Source organism: Sceloporus undulatus, chromosome 2 (genome assembly GCF_019175285.1).
Source record: "Sceloporus undulatus isolate JIND9_A2432 ecotype Alabama chromosome 2, SceUnd_v1.1, whole genome shotgun sequence".
In the NCBI taxonomy this organism is placed as follows: Eukaryota; Metazoa; Chordata; class Lepidosauria; order Squamata; family Phrynosomatidae; genus Sceloporus; species Sceloporus undulatus.
Window position 1 is genome coordinate 189,064,420 of NC_056523.1, and position 24,162 is coordinate 189,088,581.

General features: G+C 45.7%; 1 protein-coding gene across 6 annotated transcripts; it reads left to right on the forward strand.

Moving 5' to 3' along the window:
- On the forward strand, positions 1 to 5,141 carry LAGE3 (L antigen family member 3). Of its 6 annotated transcripts, XM_042451912.1 has the most exons (4): positions 5 to 443; positions 1,484 to 1,561; positions 3,378 to 3,506; positions 4,494 to 5,141. In XM_042451912.1, the coding sequence occupies exons 1-4, from the start codon at positions 292 to 294 to the stop codon at positions 4,603 to 4,605; spliced, it is 471 nt and encodes a 156-aa protein (XP_042307846.1). In that variant the 5' UTR covers positions 5 to 291; the 3' UTR covers positions 4,606 to 5,141. The 6 variants fall into 6 exon arrangements, with proteins under 6 accessions (XP_042307845.1, XP_042307846.1, XP_042307847.1 ...); XM_042451911.1 differs by lacking the exon at positions 1,484 to 1,561 and having other exon boundaries at positions 1 to 443; positions 3,413 to 3,506; XM_042451913.1 differs by lacking the exon at positions 1,484 to 1,561 and having other exon boundaries at positions 10 to 443.
- The last annotated feature ends 19,021 nt before the right edge of the window (positions 5,142 to 24,162 follow it).

Genomic DNA, 24,162 nt, shown 5'->3' on the forward strand with positions numbered 1-24,162 from the left:
AAGGTCCATGCCTTGCGGATGCACGCCCTCTGAATCTCGCTCCTCCTCGTGCCAACAGCTATACGTATTATCTTTGAATCCTTGTCAATCAAAGTTGGGATCCACCCCCCGAGAGGTTGGTGGGCGCGGCTTCTCCAGAGCCTCCTCCCTGTTGCCAACGGCTATGATTATCTTTGAACCCTTGTCAATCAAAGTTGGGTTCCACCCTGGAATATGGGCGTGGCTTCCCCGGAGCCTCGCCCCCTTTTGCACACGTGGCCCTTCTTTGCTTCCTGACCACGTGTGGCGGCGATGGCAGCGCCTGGATCGAGCCTCGCTTTGTATCCAGAGAGGACGGGGCGGGACCATGAGACGGGTTTCCCCTTGGAAGAAGGCGAGCCTGGCGGGAGGAATTGTAGGGCTCCTGGGCTCCCCTTTCTGCACCATAAGGGGAGGTCTGTGGGGTAGGAGAGAGGCCTCTATTCGTCTGCAAATTGGAGGGTTTTTTCCGGACTTCATTTCCCAGAAGCCTCAGCCATGTTGGGTAATAGCCTGGGCTCCTGGGAAATGAAGTCCAAAACCCTTTACGAGCACATTGGGGGAACCACTACTTTAGAGAGATCCTCTTGGTCCCCAAACTGTGCCCTTTAAAGAGATTTTAGACTTCATTTCCCAGAAGCCTCAGCCACGTTGGTCAGTAGTTTGGGATTCTGGGAGCTGAAGTCCAAAAGCTCGTAAAAGAGCACAATTTGGGGACCACTGCGGCCTATAGCAATGTTTCCCAAATTTGGGGCCTCTAAGATAATTTTGGACTTCATCTCCCATAATTCCTTACTGTTGGCTAGGATAGCTGGGACCTCTGGGAGCTGAAGTCCCAAGGAGCAAAGCTTGGGAAACGTTGCCTTATAGAGCCTTAACCCAGATCCAGTATATCAGTGGTTCCCCCAAACGGTTCCCTTTAAGAGATACTGGACTTCATTTCCCAGAAGCCTCAGCCACGTTGGCCAGTAGCCTGGGATTCTGGGAGCTGGAGTCCAAAATCTCTTAAAGAGCACAGTTTGGGGACCACTGCTCTACACTGTAGAAATAATTAACTTTTATATCACAATGTTAAATAATATTAAAATATTAAATTAATAAACATTACATTAAAATACATCGGTCCTTCTTATCCACGGATTCAAGCATACACGGTTTGAAAATGTTCCAAAAAAGTATAAATTTACCTTGATGTTCCATTTTTTATTAGGGACACCATTTTGCTATGTCATTATAATACTTAATGGGACTTGAGCACACACGGATTTTGTTATACACGGGGGATCTTGCAACCAAACCCCAGCATATAACAAGGGTCCACTGTAATATTAAACTACTACAATAAAATAGAAAAGAAAAATATCTAGAGTAAAATAGTGTTTTTGTGGTTGTGTATCCTCACATTCTTTCTCATTTATGGTGACCCTAAAGTAATTAATTTATTTTATTTTATTTTATTTTTTAGGCCACCTTTCTTCCAAAAAGGGACCCACAGTGGCTCACAGGATAAAAACACTTTAAAAACAATCATGAGGTTTCCTTGGTAAGATGTTTCAGAGGAGGTTTGGTATTGCCTTCCCCTGAGGCTGAGAGAGTGTGACTTCTGGCCCAAGGTCTCCCAGTAGGTTTCATGGCTGATCCAGGATTCAAACCCTGGACTCCAGAGTCACAATCCAGCGCCCAAACCACTATGCCACGCTGGCTCCTGGTTTGCCTTACGGTGGCCATAAGTCAGAACCAACTTGAAGGCACACAACACCAGCACCTAAAGGGGTGTCGAATGGCATTACTTATACAGTTTAGGATGGACCCTTAGACTACAAGTCCCAGAATCCCCAGCCAGCGCAGCCACTGGAGGTTGCCCAGAAAGGATTCTTTTTCCACACTCTGAGAAAGAGGCTTGATTTGCTCTTACTGTTTCCCAAGTGAGACTGGGCCCGTGCTGGTGGGTAGCCAAAGGGAGTTTCTCAGAGGGAAGCATGCATTCTAGATTTTGGCTGTTAACTGCTGTCAAGTGAGAGCCAGCATGGTGTAGTGGTTTGAACTTTGGACTGTGACTCTGAAGACAGTTTGAATCCCCACTCGGCCATGAAAACCCATTGGCTGGCCTTGAACAAGTCACACTCTCTCAGCCTCAAGATGGCAATGGCAAACCCCCTCTGAAGAAACTTGCCAAGAAAACCCCACATGATAGGTTTGCCTTAAGGGTCACCATAAAGTTGGAAGTGACTTGAAGACACACAGTAACAACAGCTGTCAAGTTGACTTGGAATTCTGGACTGAAAGGCCTCCAGGTCACTCTGCTATCAACAGCCCTGCTCAGGTCAGGTTAGAGGCAGGGGATTTGGGTCCAGGGGCAGCAAAGCTGTCATTTCCAGGCTGCCTTCTGCTCCTTGCAGCTGGGGCAATTTGTGCCTATAACCACCATGCCGCTGAATGTGAATTGATCTAAAGTATTTGTTGGCCTTAATGCTCCTTAAAACTTTTCCTCTTCCCCTTTTCTTTTGAAATTGGTAAGGGGCAGGAAATACACAGAGGCCGCATCCACTGCAGATCCCATTCCTGATCCATCAGGCTTTAAAGAGTGAGCAGTTTGTGGACTTAACAGAATCTATTTTTTAAAAAACAAATTCTCACCCCTAATTTATATAGTCAAATCAGTGTGCAGGGTGTTTTACAAAGTATAAGAGGATACGTCCAGATAAACTTATAAATGTAAAATCCTACAGGAAACCTGTCACTGGGTTTTCGGGAGTTGAGAGTGTGTAACTTGCTACAAGTCACCTATGTAGAGAGATCTTGTAGCATCTTTGAGACTAACTGAAAGAAAGAAATTGGCAGCATGAGGTTACGTAGACTTCAGCCAACTTCCTCAGATGCATTTAGGTCACCTATTGGGTTTCCATGGCCAAGCAGGGAATTGAACTCTGATCTCCAGAGTGGTAGGCCAACACTGAAACCACTATCCCATGCTGCCTCTCAGTACAAAATTATATAGAGACCCCTTAATAAAATCCACAACCTCCACTTCATTACTCCTTCCAAGTGAAGCCATCCCTTCCCTTGTCCTTTGCTGCCAACATTTGTCTAGAAGAGTGGCTTACAGAAGCTGGCACAAAAGAGGAAATGCCCAGAGGTCATCTGCCTTGTAAGTTGAGTTTCAGATTTCTCCATGCACAGGACCAAAATAGGATTCTAATCCAGTGAATGTAACAACAGAGACTAGAAGTTTTCCCAAATTAATTAAACAAAGAAAACAACAGCAAAAGATAATCTGTTGTAAAGAGGGTAGATGATAGGAAATGTTCTTCTGTGCTCTTTTGTGTGTTTATGTTCCTTATGGCTGCCTGTAACATTAGTGAGCTGAGCATACCTTTCCCGTCATCACTGTTAGCCCGGATTGCGCTGGACTCCTTGGCCCCAGACCCTGAGCCCCGTAAAGGAGGGATCAGCAAAGAACTCAGTGTGATGGAGGACACCTTGCACATGTGAGTATCATCTGTGTATCTCCTTAAATACAGAGAACCAGCTCAGCTAAAATTCTCAGGGCACAAATTCAATTGTTTTGAAAAAAGCAGCAGACCTTAAGAAGCTGGGGGACAGACAGATGGTTTTTATCTGGTTGTGATATATTAGTATATTATAATACCAGATATATTGGCACCAGGAATTCTGCAACCATGGTGCCACCGCTTAAAACAGCCCTTCACCTCATTTCATTTGGTTTCCCCCACCCTTGTAATTGTTGCACAGTTCCCATTCCTTTATGCAGGGCAATTTGGTGGATTAGGCTGAGCTGCTTATTATTGAGAGACAGAAAATGCATCTCCCACCTAAATTAATTCAGTGTTTTCTTCTCAGGTCTTATTATCTCACCTTGATCCCCTCATGCATTTACATACTTCTACTGCCAAAATAATTTGGCTGTCTCATTGCTTTAGTCAGGTAACACCTTTTGTTAAATCTTTATGCTGACCTCCTAGTTCTTGGTGATTATCTTCAAAGTCTTCATGACCCACACTCTTTGCTTTTATATCCTGTTAAATCCTGTCCCTTACCTGTGCTCGACATTCCCACCATTCTCAGGCCTCTCAAGGTCTCCTGTTTCCTTTCACCCAGGACCCCTGTGCGATGTCACTTCACTGCTCAAAACTGACCTTTTTCATGTAGCATTTGCCACAACCACATCTAGTTCCCCTGCCCAAGTACAGTCAGCTCCCCTTCTCCACAGATTTTTTATGAACCGCAATAAATTATGACTGACTGACTGAGAACCTCCACAGACCACACGTTCCCCATTCTTGCATTGGATTCTTGCGTTGGATGGTTGGGATTTGTGACATCACTAGTTACATCACTAGTTATGTAAATTCCACTGAGTCAAGGGTCCTACTCTAGTTGGACCAGCAATTGGGTTTAAACCATGAATGTCTCTGTTTCTCTTTCTTTCCTTCCTCCTTTTCATCTTTTTGCAGATGCTGGAAAGCAGATGAAGCCCGGATCCTACGTGTTTCTGTCAACTCCTTCCTGGAGCATCTCTCTTTGGTGGTGGAAACCATGGACCTGTTTGGACCTCCTGTGGTTTGATAGACTATTCAGCCTTGACAACAAGAAACAATGGGCTTCACAATAGTCCTAGCCTATTAATGGACAGTGTCAGAGAAGGCACTAGACAATGCTTCCATGGAGCTAAGATAATGGCAGGAGATACATTTTGCCTTGGGTTCTCTAGTGACATTGGGTACCAAGAAGGAAGCAAAGCTGAGATTGTTTTGATGTCAGATTGTGACGAAAGCAGTGGCTTCTAGTTTTTTCAGATTGCATTTCCCATAATCCCTCACCTTTGTCTGTGCTGTCTGTGGTTGATGGGAATTATAGGCCAAAAAATGTCTGGAGAGTCACAGGTATAGGTCAAATATATTTGGGGGTATAAGAAAGTTATATAAAATCTCGATTTTGAATATATGTTCTCCAATACACTTTACAGTCTCTGTGTGTTAACTGATTAAATATGTTTGAGCCGGCCAACTGTATTGATTATCAATTATATGTACATAAGCAAAGTCTTAATAAAAGTGCTCTTTCCAGCTTCTGAATGGAGATGGTGAGGTCATAAAGTGTGAGAGAATTCTGCTGCTCATTGTTTAAAGGGGAAGCCATCTGTTTGTCTAGAAATAGAAACAGGAAAACCATCAATTCTTTTCATCAAATTTGTCAAGCAGGCAGTGTTGTGAGGTTTGTGATTTTATGACTGGTGACTTTTGAGGTAAATGAAGCTGACAGATCTATGATTCTCTTCTTCCGTGCAGCTGGTTTTATGGGTCTGGTTTGAAGTGTTCATGAGAAAAAAATCCAATCAAGTTTTCCAGATCCAAGCAACAGATACCCACCGCAAAATCCAGGCCTAGCTCAACATTTGTTGGGTATGTTAATTCTGTATTTCCCATTGTTCCCTTCCTGGAATGAGGATTTGCTCAAGGGCACACTGCAATATGTGATTTGTAGTCTTTCAGTGAATACATATAGCCTAATTATGCACCTGCTCACACAAAAGTAGTTCTAGCACAACTGAAGCCCAGTTGGATTTGGCTGAATTACCAGTCATCTTTGTTTTGTTAGGCTACAGGTCCTTTTCCCAGCAGAGAAGGGGGCCGGTCATCCTGATGTTGGGTAACTCCGCCTGCGAAGGCTCCTGTAGGCAGGACAATAATTAAGAAAAACAAAGGCCAGGGGCCTGACCCCACCGCCGTGGGCGGAGTGACCCCTAGCAATCCTCAGTCTGCTTCCTGCCTTGCTCCAAGTAGGACGCTTTCCAGGACTTTTAAGAGGAATTATCCTCCTTTCTCCAGACTAGCTCCCCCAGACTTGCCTGGCTTGACCTTTCTTCCTCCTCTTCTTTCCCTTACTTTAAAAAAAAAAAAAAAAAAAAAAACCTTCCTCTCCCCCCTAGTGGACGCTCCGGTGTCGGCTTTGGTTTCTTCCGCCGTCTTCACTAGGGATGGCGAGGATACCCTCAGGAACCCAGAGGATAGGAGGTCAGAGGGAGCGCTCAAAAAAGCCCACGAAGCTATTTCGGTTGCCATCAGGGCAGCGACCACTGTCTCCCTGGTAATGCGCGCCTCCCTCCAGTGGTCCAAGGAGCTACTGGAGCTCCTACCGCACTCAGACACCAAGGTCAGACAGACGATTAACAAGATTTCAAAGGCCTTGGCCTTGGGAGCCGACGGCACCCTGGACACCATTCAGCAATGCGCCAGGGCACAGGCGGCAGCGGTTGCGGTCAGACGGCAGTTCTGGCTCAAGAACTGGCAGGTAGACTCCAGGTCAAAACAAAATCTGGCCTTCACCCCCTTTTTGGGAACCAAACTGTTTGGAGAGTCACTTGATCCAGTGTTAGTGGAGGGCAAAGATAAAAAGAAAGCCCTGCCCTCAGCTAAAAAGAGAGAAGACAAAAGGCAGTTCAGGAAATCTTCCTCCTTTCGATCTTCACGCTCTTTCTTTCCTTCCAACTCCTTTCAAGCCAGGGAGTCTAGACCTAACAAGCCTCGCTGGGGGGACTCCAAGTCCAACAGGCAAGGCCGATCCACCTTCCCCGCTAAGGGCGGAGGAAGTTCTAAACAACAAAAAACCCAACAATCATGACGGGGCCCCTCCAGTAGGAGGCCGCCTTCAGGGATTCGCAGGGGTTTGGGAGGGCTCCACAACAGACAGATGGGTTCTCGACACTGTCCGCAACGGATACAGACTAGAATTTCACCATACACCTCGAGACCACTTCATCCCTTCTCCCAAGTCCAGCGATCCCGACAAACACCGCCTCCTGCTGGAAGCCATCGACCGCCTGGTCGCCGTCAACGCCATCGAGCCGGTCCCAAGAGACCAGAGGGGCTTGGGCTGTTATTCCACTCTCTTCCTGGTGCCCAAGAAGAACGGGGCCTGGAGGGCCATCCTGAACTTGAGACCACTCAACAGGTTCATACACAAGAAAAAATTCAGGATGGAGACCCTCAAGACCATCCTGGACAGCCTTCAGCCCAACGACTTTCTGTCCTCCATAGACCTACAAGATGCTTATTTACATATTTTAATCCACCCCTCCTCCCGTCGCTTCCTCCGTTTCAAATATGGCAAGCACCATTTCCAATACAGATCCCTTCCCTTTGGCCTCTCGTCCGCTCCCAGGATTTTCACCAAGATCATGGTGGCTCTGGTCGCTCATTGGAGGACCCAGCTCATCCACGTTCACCCATACCTGGACGACCTCCTGATCGGGGCACCCTCAAGACAACAGGCCATACGGGACACTGCCAGGGTCCTCAAGTCATTGGAGGACCACGGATTCCTGGTCAACCTGGACAAGAGCTCCATTCAGCCCAGTCAACAGATCCTCCACCTGGGATCTCTGATAGACACACGCTCGGGGACGGTCCGCCTGACTCCAGAGAGGACCTCGGCCATTCAAACGACAGTCCTGAGGGCTCTCAGGTCACCCCGGGTCAGCCTACAGCTACTCTCTCGCCTACTGGGGCGGATGATAGCAGCTATCCAATGCCTACCCTGGGCGAGATTCCACGCCAGACCTCTTCAATGGCTTCTTCTCCCACACCAACAGGCCATTGCCCAAAGGAGTCACCGCAAGATTCGGATACACGACCAGGTTCGTCAGTCTCTCCGATGGTGGATATCCCAGGCAGTCTCCAAGGGCCGCCCCATATGGGAGTCAGACAGGATCCAGATCACCACAGATGCCAGCCTCCGAGGATGGGGAGCCCACTGCGGGTCCCAACTGGCCCAGGGACTATGGTCTCCGGAAGAACAGTCCCACAGCATCAATTGGCTGGAACTTCGAGCGATACGATTAGCCCTCCAATCGTTCAAAAGGCTCATTCGTCACAAGTCAGTCCTCATAAGAACCGACAACATTACGGCCAAGGCACATGTCAATCGCCAGGGAGGAACAAGATCACTAACCCTGATGAAAGAGGCCCAGCTGCTGTTGGCATGGGCAGAGTCCAACCTGCTGTCTCTACACGCAGAGCACCTGCAGGGTCTACTAAACTCCAAGGCCGATTGGCTAAGCCGAACAGACATCGATCAGGGAGAATGGAGTCTGCACCCAGAGGTGTTCCAGACCATAGTCGAGGTATTCGGCCCACCAATAATAGACCTGTTCGCCTCGCCCGCCAACGCCAAGACTCCCAGATTCCTCTCGAGGTTCAAGACACAAGGGGCAGAGGACTTCGATGCACTGACGTGCCGCTGGCCAAGGGGTCTCCTATACGCCTTCCCTCCAGTAACGCTGTTGACAAAACTTCTGTCCAAGGTCAGAAGAACCGGAGCGGTGGTCATCCTGATAGCTCCAGCTTGGCCCAGGCGTCCGTGGTTTTCAGAGCTTCTCAGCCTGTCAACACAGAGCCTTCCTCTCCCAACCAGACCGGATCTGTTGTCGCAGGGTCAAGTTTACCATCCAGACCCGACCTGGCTTCAGCTTCACGCCTGGAAATTGAGAGGAACATGCTATCCAGATACGGCTATTCCTCCGAGGTGATCGAGTCGATCCTGGCATCAAGACGCCAGTCGACCATCAAGATATACGAATACACCTTCACAGCCTTCAAGAGATGGTGTAGACGCAAAAACAGGGACTTCATTCGGGTCACGGTCTCCACACTCCTGCAGTTCCTTCAGGATGGCATCTCCCAGGGACTCCGACCTAACACGGTAAAGAGACAGGTGGCGGCGATTACTTCAATACTTCCACATGACCAAGCTGCTCGGATTTCCCATCACCCTCATGTCAAAAGGCTGCTCAAGGGAGTCTCCAACAGAGCACCCCCGACTAGACACCGCTTCCCCTCATGGGACCTACACACAGTCCTCAAAGCTTTGACTATTAAACCCTTCGAACCAATGAAAGAATCTTCCCTAAAACTTCTCACCTTCAAGACACTCTTCTTGACGGCGGTGACATCGGCCCGACGCGTATCTGAAATTGGGGCACTGTCAGTGAGAAAGGAACTGTGCGTCATCCGACCCGACTCAGTTCTGCTGAGACCAGATCCGACCTTCATTCCCAAGGTGAACTCAATTTTTCATTCATCTCAGGACATCGTCCTGCCTTCCTTCTGCCCCAGACCAACTAACGACCTCGACAGGATATATCACACCTTAGACGTCCGCAGAGCCATTAGATACTACCTCAAGAGGACAGCAGTTTTTAGGAAAACCGAAAGCCTCTTCGTTTCCTTCCAACCACGATCCAAGGGCAAAAAGGTCTCATTATCGACGCTCTCCAGATGGATCAAACAATGTATCATCACAAGCTACAAGACCCTTGAGCTTCCTCCTCCTAAAGACATCATGGCCCACTCCACCAGAAGCGCTGCCACTTCAGCGGCTTTTTCCACTAATGCTCCCCTCGCAGAAATCTGCAGGGCGGCCACATGGAAGACTCCGTCCACGTTCGTCAGGCACTACAAGCTGGACGTTTTTCAATCAGCAGAGGCAGCCTTCGGTCGTAGAGTCCTTCAACAGATAGTCCCACAGTCTCCCCAGGCGTCAGCAGGCCCTCCCTAGTGAGGTCAGCGCTGTTGTACATCCCAACATCAGGATGACCGGCCCCCCTTCTCTGCTGGGAAATGGAACGTTAGTCCTTACCTGAGATACGTCCCTTTCCAGCAGAGAAGGTCCGGTCATCCTCCCCACCCTTCTTCCTGCAGACGCCAGGGAACCATTGACTGCGGGGGGGTTGATCGAAGGCCGGACTGCTATCTTTCTCTCCAGGCCAGTCCAGTCTGGTCGCCAATTTTGTCTGGAGGCCACTAGACGTTTTTTTTCGCGGGGCTGGTCATCGACTGAGGATTGCTAGGGGTCACTCCGCCCACGGCGGTGGGGTCAGGCCCCTGGCCTTTGTTTTTCTTAATTATTGTCCTGCCTACAGGAGCCTTCGCAGGCGGAGTTACCCAACATCAGGATGACCGGACCTTCTCTGCTGGAAAGGGACGTATCTCAGGTAAGGACTAACGTTCCAATCTGCTTGACCAGGCTAGCTGAGGCTGATGGAAGCTGAAGTGCAATAACATGCAAGTAGCCATGCATTCCCTGACCTTGGCATAGGATTGCAGTCAAAGCACTGTTGGACTCACACCTTTGCTGATGTGTCATGCTGACTTAATTGGTTTAGTGGAAACAGTTTTCCCCCAAGAAAATGCCAAAATAGTGTGACACTAAGGTTGCAAATACATACACACCTGTCAAAGGTTCCTGTGCAAATGCCCCCCGTGGTGTTGTGATTTCAATAAAAGTCTGTAATTTGGGGAATATTTCAGATAGTCAAAACCTACAGGGTTTGGCCTGAAATTCTATCCTAAAATAATGGTAAATGCTCCAGATGTTGAACTGGGACTCCCATCACCAAGTGCTGCTGGAAGAGGATGATGGGATTTCCAGCCCAGCAGTATCTGTTCCCCACTCCTATTCTGTCTCTATTCACGTGGTTGGAAATGTGTTACCTAATTTGATCTCTGGCACAGCACCTTCACCTTCCATTGGAGAGTAAATTGGGGAGTGAGTTATCTGTAGCCGGGAGCTTGCTAGTTCAAACACAAACTTCTGAGGCCAAGCAAGAGCCTGCGCAATATAAACACGGCAGGCTTTGTGTGGCAGTCATTCACTCCTACAATGTGTAAACAGCACAGGGATTGGGTTCCAACAAATGTGGATGGAATCGTGTGAGAGAATGTAGAAATACACAGTACTAGTCATATACAGCTTTTAAACACACAATCTGTGTGGGTAGCATGCCGCTTACATTTCACAGGGTATTGCTGTGGCTGAAATGCATAGAAACTTCCTTTGTGTATTCGTTTTGTTTTTTACTGGGTATAGCACATTTCAGCCTGCCATTTTTAAATTTGATTTAGAAGAGTGAGTGTGTGTGACTTGCTCCCTGGCTACTTGGGAGAATTAGTACTGTGTTTCATTGTGCCATGTCTTCCCTTGGGCTCTGAATTCCCTGGCATACACATATAAGAATACTTTGTGGAGCAATGTACTATTTAGGAGTCTCCCCCACAAGTACAGCCACCTATTTTTACCAGAAGACTGAGCTTGATAAAAACAATGATATAACTTTAAGAACTGGCGCCTGTACTGCTTTAATTTCCTCTGCCACCCTCACTCCATTTTCCTTTTGTGTTATATCTAAGAAAGTGCTCAATGGATGGATGATTTATTGATAAAAAGGCCAAATGTGTTTTGTCCTGTATGTTCTCTCATAGACCTTCTTAAGGGGCCTGTTTAACACTAGAAAGTTCTGGAACTAAAATATTATTTTTATTTTGTGCAGTAAAAGTGTTCAGCTCCAGAAACTTCTGAAGTTATGTTTCAAGTAGCCCCCAAAGAAGGCCTCTGAGAACAAAAAAAGGCTGAAACTGTTTGGGATTTTTATCTAACATGTTCCTCCATTGAGCATCTTGGCATGGGTCTCCACATTTGTCTGTGGTAACTATTGATGTCGTTTCTTAATTTTTAAGGGAAAGGGGCCTTTTGAAGGGTGGAAGGAGGAGGGAACAGATAGGTAGCAGGAGATTGTGGGTTGAGTAGATGGCACAGAAGGTGGATAGAAATCAGAGGATGGGTGGCAGAAAGTGGTCAAAACAAAACAGAAGACAGAAGCCCAAATCTTATTTTTAATCCTGACTACAGTGAAGTGGCTGAATGGCTACATGTGAGTTCACCATTAAACAATTGATTCAATAGGTCTCCTTTAGTTGAGACTAAATAACTGTTCCAGACAGACATTAATTAAAATGCCATTCAAAGGGACTCCAGATGTAAAGAATCATGCATTAAAAAGGTGAAAGAATTTAAAGATAAGAGTTGCACAATTGCATGATATGCAAGGAATGAAGACAGTCCTGGGAAAGGAGAAGTCCTAAGGAAAGGCCCTAAGGAAACCTCAGCTTTCCAGGTCACACCATATATATACACCCTAGTCCTTTCCAGGCCAGCATTCTCTGAAGATGCCAGCCACAGATACTGGTGAAACGTCAGGAAGAAACTCTTCTAGAACATGGCCACAAAAAATGATGGATGCTGGCCATGAAAGCCTTCCACTTCACGAAAGCTGAGCTCTTAGCCAAGTTAATAGGCACATCTGTCCTATTTATTTAAGAAGAGTTGCCATTTTCTTTCAGCAGGACTCCAGTGCTTTTAAAAACAATCTTAGGTGCCTTGAAGTCAACACTAACCTAGGTTGGTCATAGCCCTGCATTTGGCAGGCAGTCACTTTTAGTCTTGCTAGTGGAATTTAAAGTTTATCTCCTGGACTGAATCTCCCAGTATCCACATGGCCAGAAAGAGGAGAGTCACACCCGCATGAATACCCTTCCATACCATCTGAACTGAGGACAACAACCACAACAGCTTCACCGAATGCAGGCCTATGGCTAACATCTTAAATTTTGGGGGTTTTATGAGGGTTTCAGGCTATGTGGCTATGCTCTGGAAGAGTTTATTACTGATGTTTTGCCAGGATCTGTGGCTGGCATCGTCAGAAGATGCCTGCCATATATGATGGCAAAACATCAGTAACAAACTCCTCTAGAACATGGCCACATAGCCTGAAGACCCAACAAAAAACTATGGATTCTGGCTATGAAAGCCTTTGACTTTACATGTTTAATTTTCTTCACCTCTATGGGTTTTAATGTCTTTGCCTGATGAAGAAGCCAGTGGAGCTTCAAAAGCTTGCAACATGTATAATGTGCATTTTGGCTTAATAAAGATATCCCCGTTTTTGTGGATGTTGGATGGTCCTGTACTCCACAGACACAGTGCAACTTGGGCCTAATAGGATGTTGGCCTATATCTTTAGGTTTATGGGAGATGAAAGTGTTTCTTAGATAGCGTCAGGCAGCAAAATCTCTGGGGCATGCCTGGCCTAGAGCCTCTTGACTGGCTTCAGCTCCCTCTTGAGCATCTATACTGTATTCCCAGAGCCTGGTTTGTCCCTTGATGGTTAAGGCAGAAAGGCCCTCAAATGAATGATTCACTCCAGTAGGGCTGGCATTGAGGGTTGTTTTTTTAAACACTATAAACCACTCGCTGTCATCGGGGGTCACACACCATTTTAAATTCTCCCTTAAAGATGACAAGCGTCTGGGATGACATAAACCCTGTCCATCAGAAATGAAAGGCATGACGCCATTCTGCTGGGAAGAAGGAGGGAGAAAAAACCCTGGTCTGCTGCCTAAGACTATCACTCAAGAGATTGCTTTCCCTCCAGACTCCCATTCAGGAACATGAATACACACACACACACACATATATCCCACACACTGTTTTATGCCTAAAATGTTTTTGTACTGAGATCTCTGAATTCCAGCCATGTGAATCATCCCACACCAGCTCTCCCAGCAATGCCAGTTATAGCCTTTCTCCTCCCAGATAACTTTTTTTTCCTTTTCTCTAATGAGATTTCCTCCCTTCCCTTGTTTATTCCTCCTGATTCTGGGGGGGGGGGGCTGTGCAGCCAATGGAGGGCACTGCATCCTTTTCCTCATTGCAAAGGAGGACAAGGCACTGCCAAATGTAGGACATGACAAAACAAAAGCTGAAAACACTCCTAGAAACCCATGCTTCAGTTCTTAGCCATGCTCCAAAGGGAGGACCCTTTGGGATTCCTCCTGGACAGAAGGTGGACATGGAGAACATGTCCTGAAAAAGGAGGATCTGTGGTCCTCCGAGATGAGCATCTCTTCTGCCCAGGGTGGCCAGAGGTTCTCACTGCAAAGGAGGGCAAGGCACTACCAAATGTAGGACATGACAAAACAAAAGCTCAGACGCACTCACAGAGGTGTAAATGGGCTGCAGTGGGGGCACACATCCACCAGGGGGCGAACTTCTCCACCTTATAGCATTGAGGCCTTCAGATATTCTACTACTGTACACTGTAGATACCCATGTACTGTATATGTGTCTCTGTGTGTATCCATATATGTGTCGTGTGCGTGTTTCATTATGTAAGAATTCATGTGTATGTGTCTGTGTGTATGTATGTGTCTGTCAATGCGTATATGAGCGCATGTACATATATGTGTGTGTACATATATGTGTGTTTATGAATTCATGTGTCTATGTGTGTATATATATGTATGTGTCTATATATATATATATAGTGTATATATATGTGTGTTATGTGGTGTGTGTGTACATGTGTGTTTATATATGAATTCGTGTGCATGTATGTGTGTCTGTGTCTGTATATATATATATATGTGTGTATGTGTCTGTGTCAATGCATATATATGTGCGTATATGTGTGTGTGTGTACACATGTGTATGTTTATGTATCAATTCGTGTGTGTATATGTCAGAGTGAATATATGTGTGCGTGCATGCCTGTGTCAATATGTATATGAATGTGTATATATGTGTGTGTGTGAGAGAGAATATGCATATGTGTATATGTGTCTGTGTATATATGTATATATGTGTGTATGTCTTTGTGTGTGTGTGAATATGTACATTTATGTGTGTATGTATGTGTGTAGGTGTGATTATGTATATGTGTGTGCCTGTGTCTGTGTGTGAATGTGTCTCTGTGTGTGTGTGCGCGCGCCTGTGTCAGAGTGTGTGAATATGTGTGTGTGTGTACCCAGTATGTATATGTGCATGTGTTAATATGTTTGTATGAGAATGTGTGTGTGTGTTAATATGTGTACGTGTACGTGGATTCCCCTTTGTTTTATATACAGTCAGCGCTCCATAACCACAGATTCTCTTCCCATGGATTCAAGCATCCATGGCTTGAAAATATTCTAAAAAAAGTATAAATTCCAAATGGCAACCCTTGATTTTGCCATTTTGTAATCACAAGAGCCCACTGTATATATGTGTGCGTGTGTGTAATATAGAATCATATAGCTGGAAAAGGCCACAAGTTATCCAGTACAACCCCTAGCACACAATCAAACCACCTCTGGCCATCCAGCCTCTGCTTAAAGACCTCCAAGGAAGGAGACTCCACTACACTCCGAGGAAGGAGTGTGTTCCACTGTCAAACAGCCCTTACTATCAAACAGCCCTTCTAAAAGAGCTTACATCGAGCGTCCTCCAAGGCGCCATTCTGTCCCCCATGCTATTTAACATTTAAATGAAGCCGCTGGGAGAGATCATCTGGAGCCATGGAGCGCGGTGTTATCAATACGCTGATGACACCCAGATCTACCTCTCCATGTCTCCGACTGATACAGTGACTAAGGATGGCATCTCTCCTCTGGACGCCTGCCTGGGGGCAGTAATGGGCTGGATGAGGAAAAACAAACTCAGACTGAATCCAGAGAAAACAGAGGTACTCATGATAGGTTCTCCTGGCCCAGGCAGGGAAATTTGTCATCCTGTCCTAGACGGGGTCAAACTTCCCCTAAAGGACACAGTTCGTAGTTTGGGAGTACTCCTGGATCCATCTCTACAATTATCATCTCAAGTAGATGCGATGGCCAGGAGTGCTTGGTATCAGCTTCGGCTGATACGCCAACTACGTCCCTGTCTGGACCGAAGGGACCTAGAAAATGTAGGACATGCACTGGTAACCTCTCGTTTGGATTTCTGCAATGCGCTCTACATGGGGCTACCTTTGTAGCAGGTTCGGAAGCTTCAATTGATTCAAAACGCTGCAGCCAGATTGATCACGGGGACAGCCAGATCTGACCACATAACACCCATATTAAAATCTCTTCACTGGCTGCCAATTCGTTTCCGGTCCCAGTACAAAGTGTTGGTTATTACCTTTAAAGCCCTAAATGGCTTGGGACCTGGTTACTTGAGGGAAGGCCTCTCCCTGCATAATCCACGCCACACTCTCAGAACAACAGGTAAATTACTACTCAATCATCCTAAAGTGAGATTGGCAACTACCCAGCAAAAGGCTTTTACAACAGTAGCGCCTTCTCTTTGGAATGCTTTACCTGAAGAGATCCACCTTAGTGGAACGGTGGAAGCCTTTAAAAAGGCATTAAAAACCTACCTCTTCCTACAAGCTTATTCCCCCCAATTCCTTGTAATAAAGTTTTCCCCTATTGACTATGATGTATATATATTTGAGATTTTAATAATTTTTGAATTGTATGTTTTTAGATAATCGATTTTGGACTGTAAGCTGTTTTAATGTGTGTTAAATTTTTAATATGTTATTGCTTGGAGTATATCTATTTTACATGTTGTACACCACTTTGATCTTGGGAAAAGCGGTCTATAAATAAACAGTTTATTATTATTATTATTATTATTATTATTATTATTACTACTACTACTGTCAGGACGTTCCTCCTAATGTTGAGGAGGAATCACTTTTCCTGTAGCTTGCATCCATTGTTCCAGGTCCAGTTCTCTGGAACAGCAGAAAACAAGCTTGCTCCCTCCTCAATATGACATCCCTTCAAGTATTTAAACAGGGCTATCATATCACCTCTTAACCTTCTCTTCTCCAGGCTAAACATCCCCAACTCCCAAAGTTGCTGGGAGCCCTGTGTCATGTATGTGAGTCTCTCTCTCCCTCTCTCTCTCTCCCTGTGTGTGTGTGTGTGTGTATGTAAAGACTTCGACTTTACATATATATTTATTGTTGTGTGCTTTCAAGTCATTTCTGCCTTAAGTTGATTCTAAGGCAAACCTGTCATGGAATTAGGCTGGGATTCGATCCCGGTCTCCAGAGTCCTAATCCAACGCTCAAAGCACTACACCACACTGGCTCTCACTGTATAATATATATATGTGTGTGTTATATATCTATCTATCCACAAAACAGTGATACCCTTTATTGGCCCAACATGTGTACGCAATACACATGCTGCAGCTTGGAGCTTCAAAAGTGTGCCGTGTCTATACTGTGCATTTTGGTTGGCCCCATAAAGGCATCACTGTTTTGTGGATTTGGCATGTTATTGTACTATAGATAGATAGTGTACTATAGATAGGTAATAGATGAGGCAAATAGGAGAGGGAGGACATTTCTTTTGCAAGAAATGTCCAGACCTAGAATCCTGCACTAAAAGCCCACTTCTTCTCCAATGGGGCTCTTTGGGTTCTCCTTCACAGCCAGCCCTCTCTGACCATTTTCCTCTTCCATGGGTTGGCATAGCCTGGCTCTCCTTCTCTCGGCATCAGCAAAGAAATGGCTCACCAAACCCCATCGCTCCAGTGCTTCTAAGCAGCTGTTGACGCGCTCCTAGGCCTCTGGGGAGCCATGGACCTTGCTCTTCTTTGCAAGGGCAAGCTTTTCTGCCCACATCCCCTCCCTACATCATCCTCCTCCTCTTCCTCATATTTAAGGGAAAGAATCAATTGCCTCAGCTTCACCCTGACTGGCTCTTTAGGAGTCCCTGGGGACGGGCAAAGGCCCATGGCAGATGGTCAGGGTCCACGGAGGTCTCAGGAAGGAAGGTGAAAAAGGGCTGTGCTCCAGACATTATCATCTGCCCCCATTTTCTCAGGTTGCCATCAAACAAAGGCTGCACATGCACTGAATGGGGATCGCGATCAAGAAATCAGAAGACTATGAATGGGGAGGGCAGCTATGAAAGAACTAGAAGAGATCCTAAAGAGCAAAGATATACAATCGAGCACAAAAGTTAGAATCGTACAAGCCATTGTACAGTGTGTCCTGTTATCTGCTAGGCTAGGGTTTGGTTCCAAGACCCCCATGGATAAAATCTGTGGATGCTCAAGTCCCATTAAACACAATGAAATGGTGTCGCTTATATAAAATGGAAAATCAAGATTTGCTATTTGTAATTTATACCTTAAAACAGTATTTTCAAGCCATGGATGCTTGAATCTATGGATAAAAAAAAAGATGGATAAGGAGTGCTGACTGTATTTGCTATTACCATGTATGGATGTGAGAGCTGGACAATTAAGAAAGCAGATAAGAAAGTCAATTTATTTGAGATGAGGTGCTTGAGAAGAGTACTGAGGATACCATGGATGGCCAAGAAGACAAACAAATGGGTCCTTGAACAGATCAAGCCTGAAATCTCCCTGGAAGCCAATATGATTAAACTGAGGTTGTTGTATTTCAGCCACATCATGAAAAAACACAACTCATTGGAAAAGACAATAATGTTAGGAAAGATTGAGCGTAGTAGAAAGAGAGGAAGACCATGTGCTAAATGGATGGACTTAAGGAGGTCACAGGTATGAATTTATAGGACCTGAACAGAGTTGCAGAAGAGAGGGAGTCTTGGAGAGTTTCATCCACAAGGTCACCATGGGTCGAGATAGACTTTAAGGTGGTAAACAACAACAACGAATCTACACTGCAGAATTAATGCAGTTTGACACTGCTTTAACTGCCACGGCTTGATCCTGGGATTTGTAGGTTGGTCAGATATTTAGCCTTCTCTGTCAGAGAGCTCTGGTGTCACAACAAAATACAAATCCCATCGGATGGAGACATGACAATTAAAGTGGTGTCAAACAGCATTAATTCTGCAATAGGGCAGCAGCCCAAGAACTCCAGCTGCAGGGGTGTTTGGGGATTTGGCGGGGGGGGGGGGGGCATAAAGTGTAGGCGTTTCTGCTTCCAAAATGGACTCTTGGTGGTTCCTGGCAATGTTTATTAGCGACTACTGTTCACTCCCATATCTTCAGTGTGAAGAAATTTTAAAAGAATCAGGAAGGAGACACAGAGAGCGATGATAGCCACTTGGCTTAGGTCTGAGGAACTGGGTTGTCAAGCATGGTCCAGAGGGTCTTGTTTCTTTGGAGGGAAGAAAATAATCTATAAGATACTAAAAACAGGAATTTATATTGGGGCTTAGTGGCGCAGGCAGGAGGCATTTAGGACTGTCTGGCTGTTTGCTGGGTCTACTGTTAATGGTTTTCATGACATCTGGCTTCCACTCTGTGCTCCCTCTGGCTCAACCAAACTGATTTCTCTCCATTCTCTCAAAGCAGCCGACTGAACCCAGGAATCTCAACTCTGCATCCCTCTCCCTCTCCCCATCTCCCTCCTTTTACCCCCAATACACACATTTAATTGTGAGGATCAAGGCATCCAGGCAGCATCCTTTCCCCCTTCCCCCTCTGGCGGAAGATGGAGTTGGCATAAAATGCCAGTGTTGTACACGATTAATGTGCTAAAAGCCCCCTAATCGTAATTAATCTTTATGAGGCTGCTCTGAACTTCTATCCAATTCGCATTATAATCTCCCCTCCTTCTCTACCCAGAGGCGGAGAGGGGGCAATGTCGAGGTTGAAGATTTACAGGCAGACAGAGGGTGGAGTACAACTGTCTGAGGCCTAGATCTTGACTGGTTTTGTATTTGAAGCAAGTATTCAACATTGCTGGTGCTCCCTGAGGACCAACCCATAAGGGATCTAAGGAAAGAAAGAGCGGGAGGTCCCCCCCCCCCCACCTACCCAATTGAATTGGCTTCGTACACCATCCAAGATGGACTCACACATGCAGAAGGAGGAGATGGTGGAAAGCTGGCATGAACATTTTATGATGTAGCTTTCCATGTTAAAATGCTTTAAAAGCTTCCTGTAGGTTGCAGAAGGTTGACACAGAATCTGTCTATTCAGGATGTTTGCCTATCTATCATCTTTAAAACACACGCACACAAAAGCATTCCCAGTTACAGCCTGAAGCTATAATGGTTGATTGTTTCAGGCTATTGCTGCATTCTGTTGCTTGTCACTACACATTATGCAGGCTGCAAAGTGTGAAGAAGGGCCATGTGGGGCAGCCCTGCCCCAGATGCTGCTGTGTTTTGTGGCCATGCATCCCAGGTACAGTTGGCCATTGATATCAGCTGAAGTTTGGTTCCAGGACCCCCGTGGATACCAAAATCCGTGGATGCTCAAGTTTCATTAAACACAATGGCACAGTGAAATGGTGTCCCTTTACACGGAATGGCAAAAACAAGATTTGCTTTTTGTAATTGATATCTTTTTGGAATATTTTCAAGCCGTGGATGCTTGAATCCATGGATAAAGAATCCATGGATACAGATGATTGACTGTGCCATGAGGGAGCGGCTTTGTCACTGTCCAAGACTTTGACTAATATACTGAATTAATTGTACAGGCAGAGTTCTTCCACGGGAGGACTATCTCTGAATGGGCCCAGTTCCTCCCCAGATGTAGGATATCAGCACACACATAGTACAGCCTGTTCCTGTTCTGGCTGAGTGTGGCTGATGGTGGGGAACTGTTTCTGCTATAGTTTGTAGATAAAGTTGCCTGTTCAAGACTGAGCCAAGCCCTGAGGTTTATGGGCTAAAATGTGAGACCTAGGAGCAGCCCCTTGTGTGATTTCATTAAGCGTTATACATTGTGTGTTGTGTGCCTTCAAGTTGTTTCCAACTTATGGCGACCGTAAGGCAAACCTATCATGGGGTTTTCTTGGCAAGATTTGTTTAGAGGAGGTTTGCCTTTGCCTTTCCCTGAGGCTAAGAGAGTGTGACTTGCCCAAAGTCACCCAGTTAGTTTCCATGGCTGAGCTGGGAATTGAATCCTGGTCCGCAGAGTCATAGTCCAACACTCAAACCACTATTCCATGCTGGCTGCTATATATTAAGTACCAACTACATTTGCTCACAACTTGTCATTCAAACGCATGCACCAATGTTAGTCCCAACGCCCAAGCTTCTTCTATCACTTCAATATATATATGAACTTTCCTTTCGGTACTAGTTTAAGGGATTGAAGTTTTGGATGATGAGGCTTTATACTGCTTGTGGGTGGTCTTATTCATAAATTTGGATAGTCTTATTCATCAAATGCTCTTGGCATAACAAGGACGTATTTATGCTAACCCTTTTTTCTAATGTTCATATTACTACAGTATATGCAAATAACTGTTTCACTGGTGGTGGTGGGATTAAAAAACTACCTCCTACTGCAGGCTGATATAACAGCTCAGAAGGCGCCTGCACCAGTCAACCACTTAATTAGGATACCGTTCAAAACAGAGCATGAGTGAATGAAGATGACATTCAGGGAGAGGAATCTCATGTTTCCCAACTCCACGCTTAAAATATTACTAGCCCCAACCTAGATTTTGGGGAGGGAAGATTTAGGCCTAAATCCTGTTAATCCCAACCATAGTAGACCAATTGAATCAATGTTAATTGGTGCATTAACTTTAATGTAAGTTTAATTGATTCCATGGGTCTACTCTTGTTGGAGCTAACAATAGGATTCATGTCTTAGCATACTGCTGAACAAGGCCTGATTTGCACATGCATACAAAATAATGAGTTACTATGCCTTCTTGTGGGACTGGCTCAAGTTATTTTGCTGACTGAAGCAAAGAATAAGACTATGGGCAGGAGGCTGGGAATGATGGAGCCCTGTGAGCTGAATCTGGTACCGAGGACATATGCTGCTAATGGGTTACTCCCTGCCAAATTTTGATTGGAAAAAAGGGATTTACAGATGGAAAAAATACGTCTTTAGAGGGTGACGTTTTGTCTTACAATGCTGTTTCCCCACACCACCTCAAACAGCCAGAAACCACTCCCATAATTGACCAGAGCTGACTATACTAATTCCTAAAAATGACAGCCACATAGCCAAAGAGGTAGGAAGGAATTGTAGTGATGTAAGTGTTGGACTAGGACTCTGGAGACCAGGGTTCGAATCCTGGATCGGCCATGTAAACCCACTGGGTGACCTTGGGCAAGTCTCTCTCAGCCACGAAGGATGGCGAAGGCAAACCCCCTTGGAAGAAACTTCCCAAGCAAACTCCATTATAGGTTCACCTTAGGGTCCCCATAAGTTGAAAATGAGTTGAAGGCCCACAACAGCAACAAAGGGGGTGCAAGTGGGATTGTGCAAAATGCACAACTATGGCCTCCATCATTGCAGCTCTCCTTCATTGCAGCTCCACACAATCCATTCCCTGCTGTCTGAGACAGTGGTCTCTACCTACAAGGGTGAGGGACAGCGCAGCTCTCCAAGATGTTGTCAGACTGAAATTCCCAGCAGCCATAAACCAGCATGCCCACTGGTGAGGGATCATGGGATGTGTAATCCAACATCTGGAAAGTCCCATATTCTCCTCCCCTCTTTACCTCATGGCAGAGCTGGACCTAGACTTATTGGCTTCTCCCTCCCCCCACCATCCTTTCAGTGTTTCTTACATTGAAGTTGGGATTCTTGCCAAGGCTGAAGTCTATAAAGAAAACCTCAAAAAGCCAAGGTGCAATTATTCCAGCTGAATTCACGCTGAGGTATAAGCTTGAGTATGTGGGATAGTCACCACATGGGGAACACGGACCACAATTCTAACTAAAATGCAATACAGTTTGAGGGTGCTGCATGTGACCGCAGTCCTGAAGGCTCCATGTATTGCATGGCAAGCAGTGACAAAACGTAGGAACGCTATTTCCATGTACCATAGCTTTTTCTTGGTATCCCATGATGCTACCCAGATTTGGGCTTGGGTGAACCCAGAAATCTTCGGCCCTGCCATCCACCTCCCACCCTCATCCTTCTTTTTGCTATAGCCCAGGCAATATGTTCCAAGCAGGATTATTAACAGCCGCTCGCTTCGCTCTAACCGCTGCCCTCGAGCCTCTTCTCAGGCAGAGAAGCAATTAACAATGTTAAAGGCTTTATTAATGCTGGTAGAAGCCCACAAGGTGAGGCCTAATGAAGCAGGGAAGTGTGGCAATGGCGTTCGTGGTTCGGCGGCGGCCGGAAGAACGGAACTGGAGGGTTAGTGGTGGGTTTTAGCTGCAAATCACCAAGCCTCCTTACCACACAAGGTCATTCAGAGTTTGGGCGAAAGATTCATAATCTCTTTGCAACTCCTTGGCAGCAGGATCGAAGCTTCTGCGCGTTGGAGTCCGTCAGAATAAAAGGGAGCCCACATATTCTCCAATAACGAAACAAGAGGAAAACAGGGGCATGCATGACCAGGGAGCATCAGAGTGTGGTCAAGATGGCAAAAGTTGCTACCAAGGAAGTAAACACAAACCAGGGGAGGCTGCAGCAGTTTGCTTTTGCCTGAGCCTACTGCGAAGGGCAAGACCCCCCTCCCTCTCCTCACTTCTTCCCATTGCTGAGAGTAAGCTACTTTTGCACTTTGAACACAATTGACAGCAGTTGAAGTAAGCAGAGGACAAAGAAGGAAAAAGAGAGAAGCTGGGACATTTGAAAAGTGGCTAAAACTGTGGTATTACAGAGCACCAGTTTGTCCTGTCCTTGCCAAATTGAGACAGTTGAAAGCTGTAAGTCCACATGAGGAGGATTTAATTCCTAGAAAATGGTCATTTGAAAAACCCACAATCCCCTGAATGTATTACAGTTCTGAAGTATTGTTAAAAATTAAAATGGCTGCTTCTAGTTTTGTTGTTGTGTGCCTTCATGTCATTTCTGACTTAGGGCAATCCTAAGGCAACCCTATCATGAGGTTTTCTTGCCAATATTTGTTCAAAAGAGGCTTCAATTGTCTATCCTTGAGTCTGAGAACATGTGCACGCTCACCCAGTAGGTTTCATGACCGAGCTGGGAACTGAACCCTGGTCTCCAGAGTCACAGTCCAACACTCGAACCACAACACTACACCCAGTGCCAATGCAGATCTGGTGCTCCTCACAGCTTCTGGTTGTGCTAAGAAAAGGACATCTGTTTATAATGATTGTTGGCTTCCTCAAACTTGGAGACACTTCTGGGTCAGATCTAGAATGCAGCAGAAGGCCAGAAAGTGAAGGACTTTTGTGGAGACTCATTTAATCTCATTGATACATTAAAAAACGGTAGTCAAGTGCAGCCTGGTTTGCACTCCACTGTTTTCCTCTGTACATTTTCATCCCCGAAGAATTGCACTCCTGGAAGAATACCCTGTGATAGGGTTACCTTAGAGTTGCCATAAGTCGGAAAGACTTGATGGCACACAACAACAACAGCAACAGAAAGTTACATGTAGCTGAGACATGATAGATCAGAGCAATCATTTTCAGAAATGGATATCCTGTATCACCTCACTTCACTTCTGGGTTTCCAGTTTGCCTGTCAGTTTTACATACTTGGTTTATGAATTACAGTTGACTGAGAAATGATGTGATGTCCACTAATTAATAGTTTTAAGCAAAATGTTTTATGTTAAAAATATAAAAATTAAAAAAG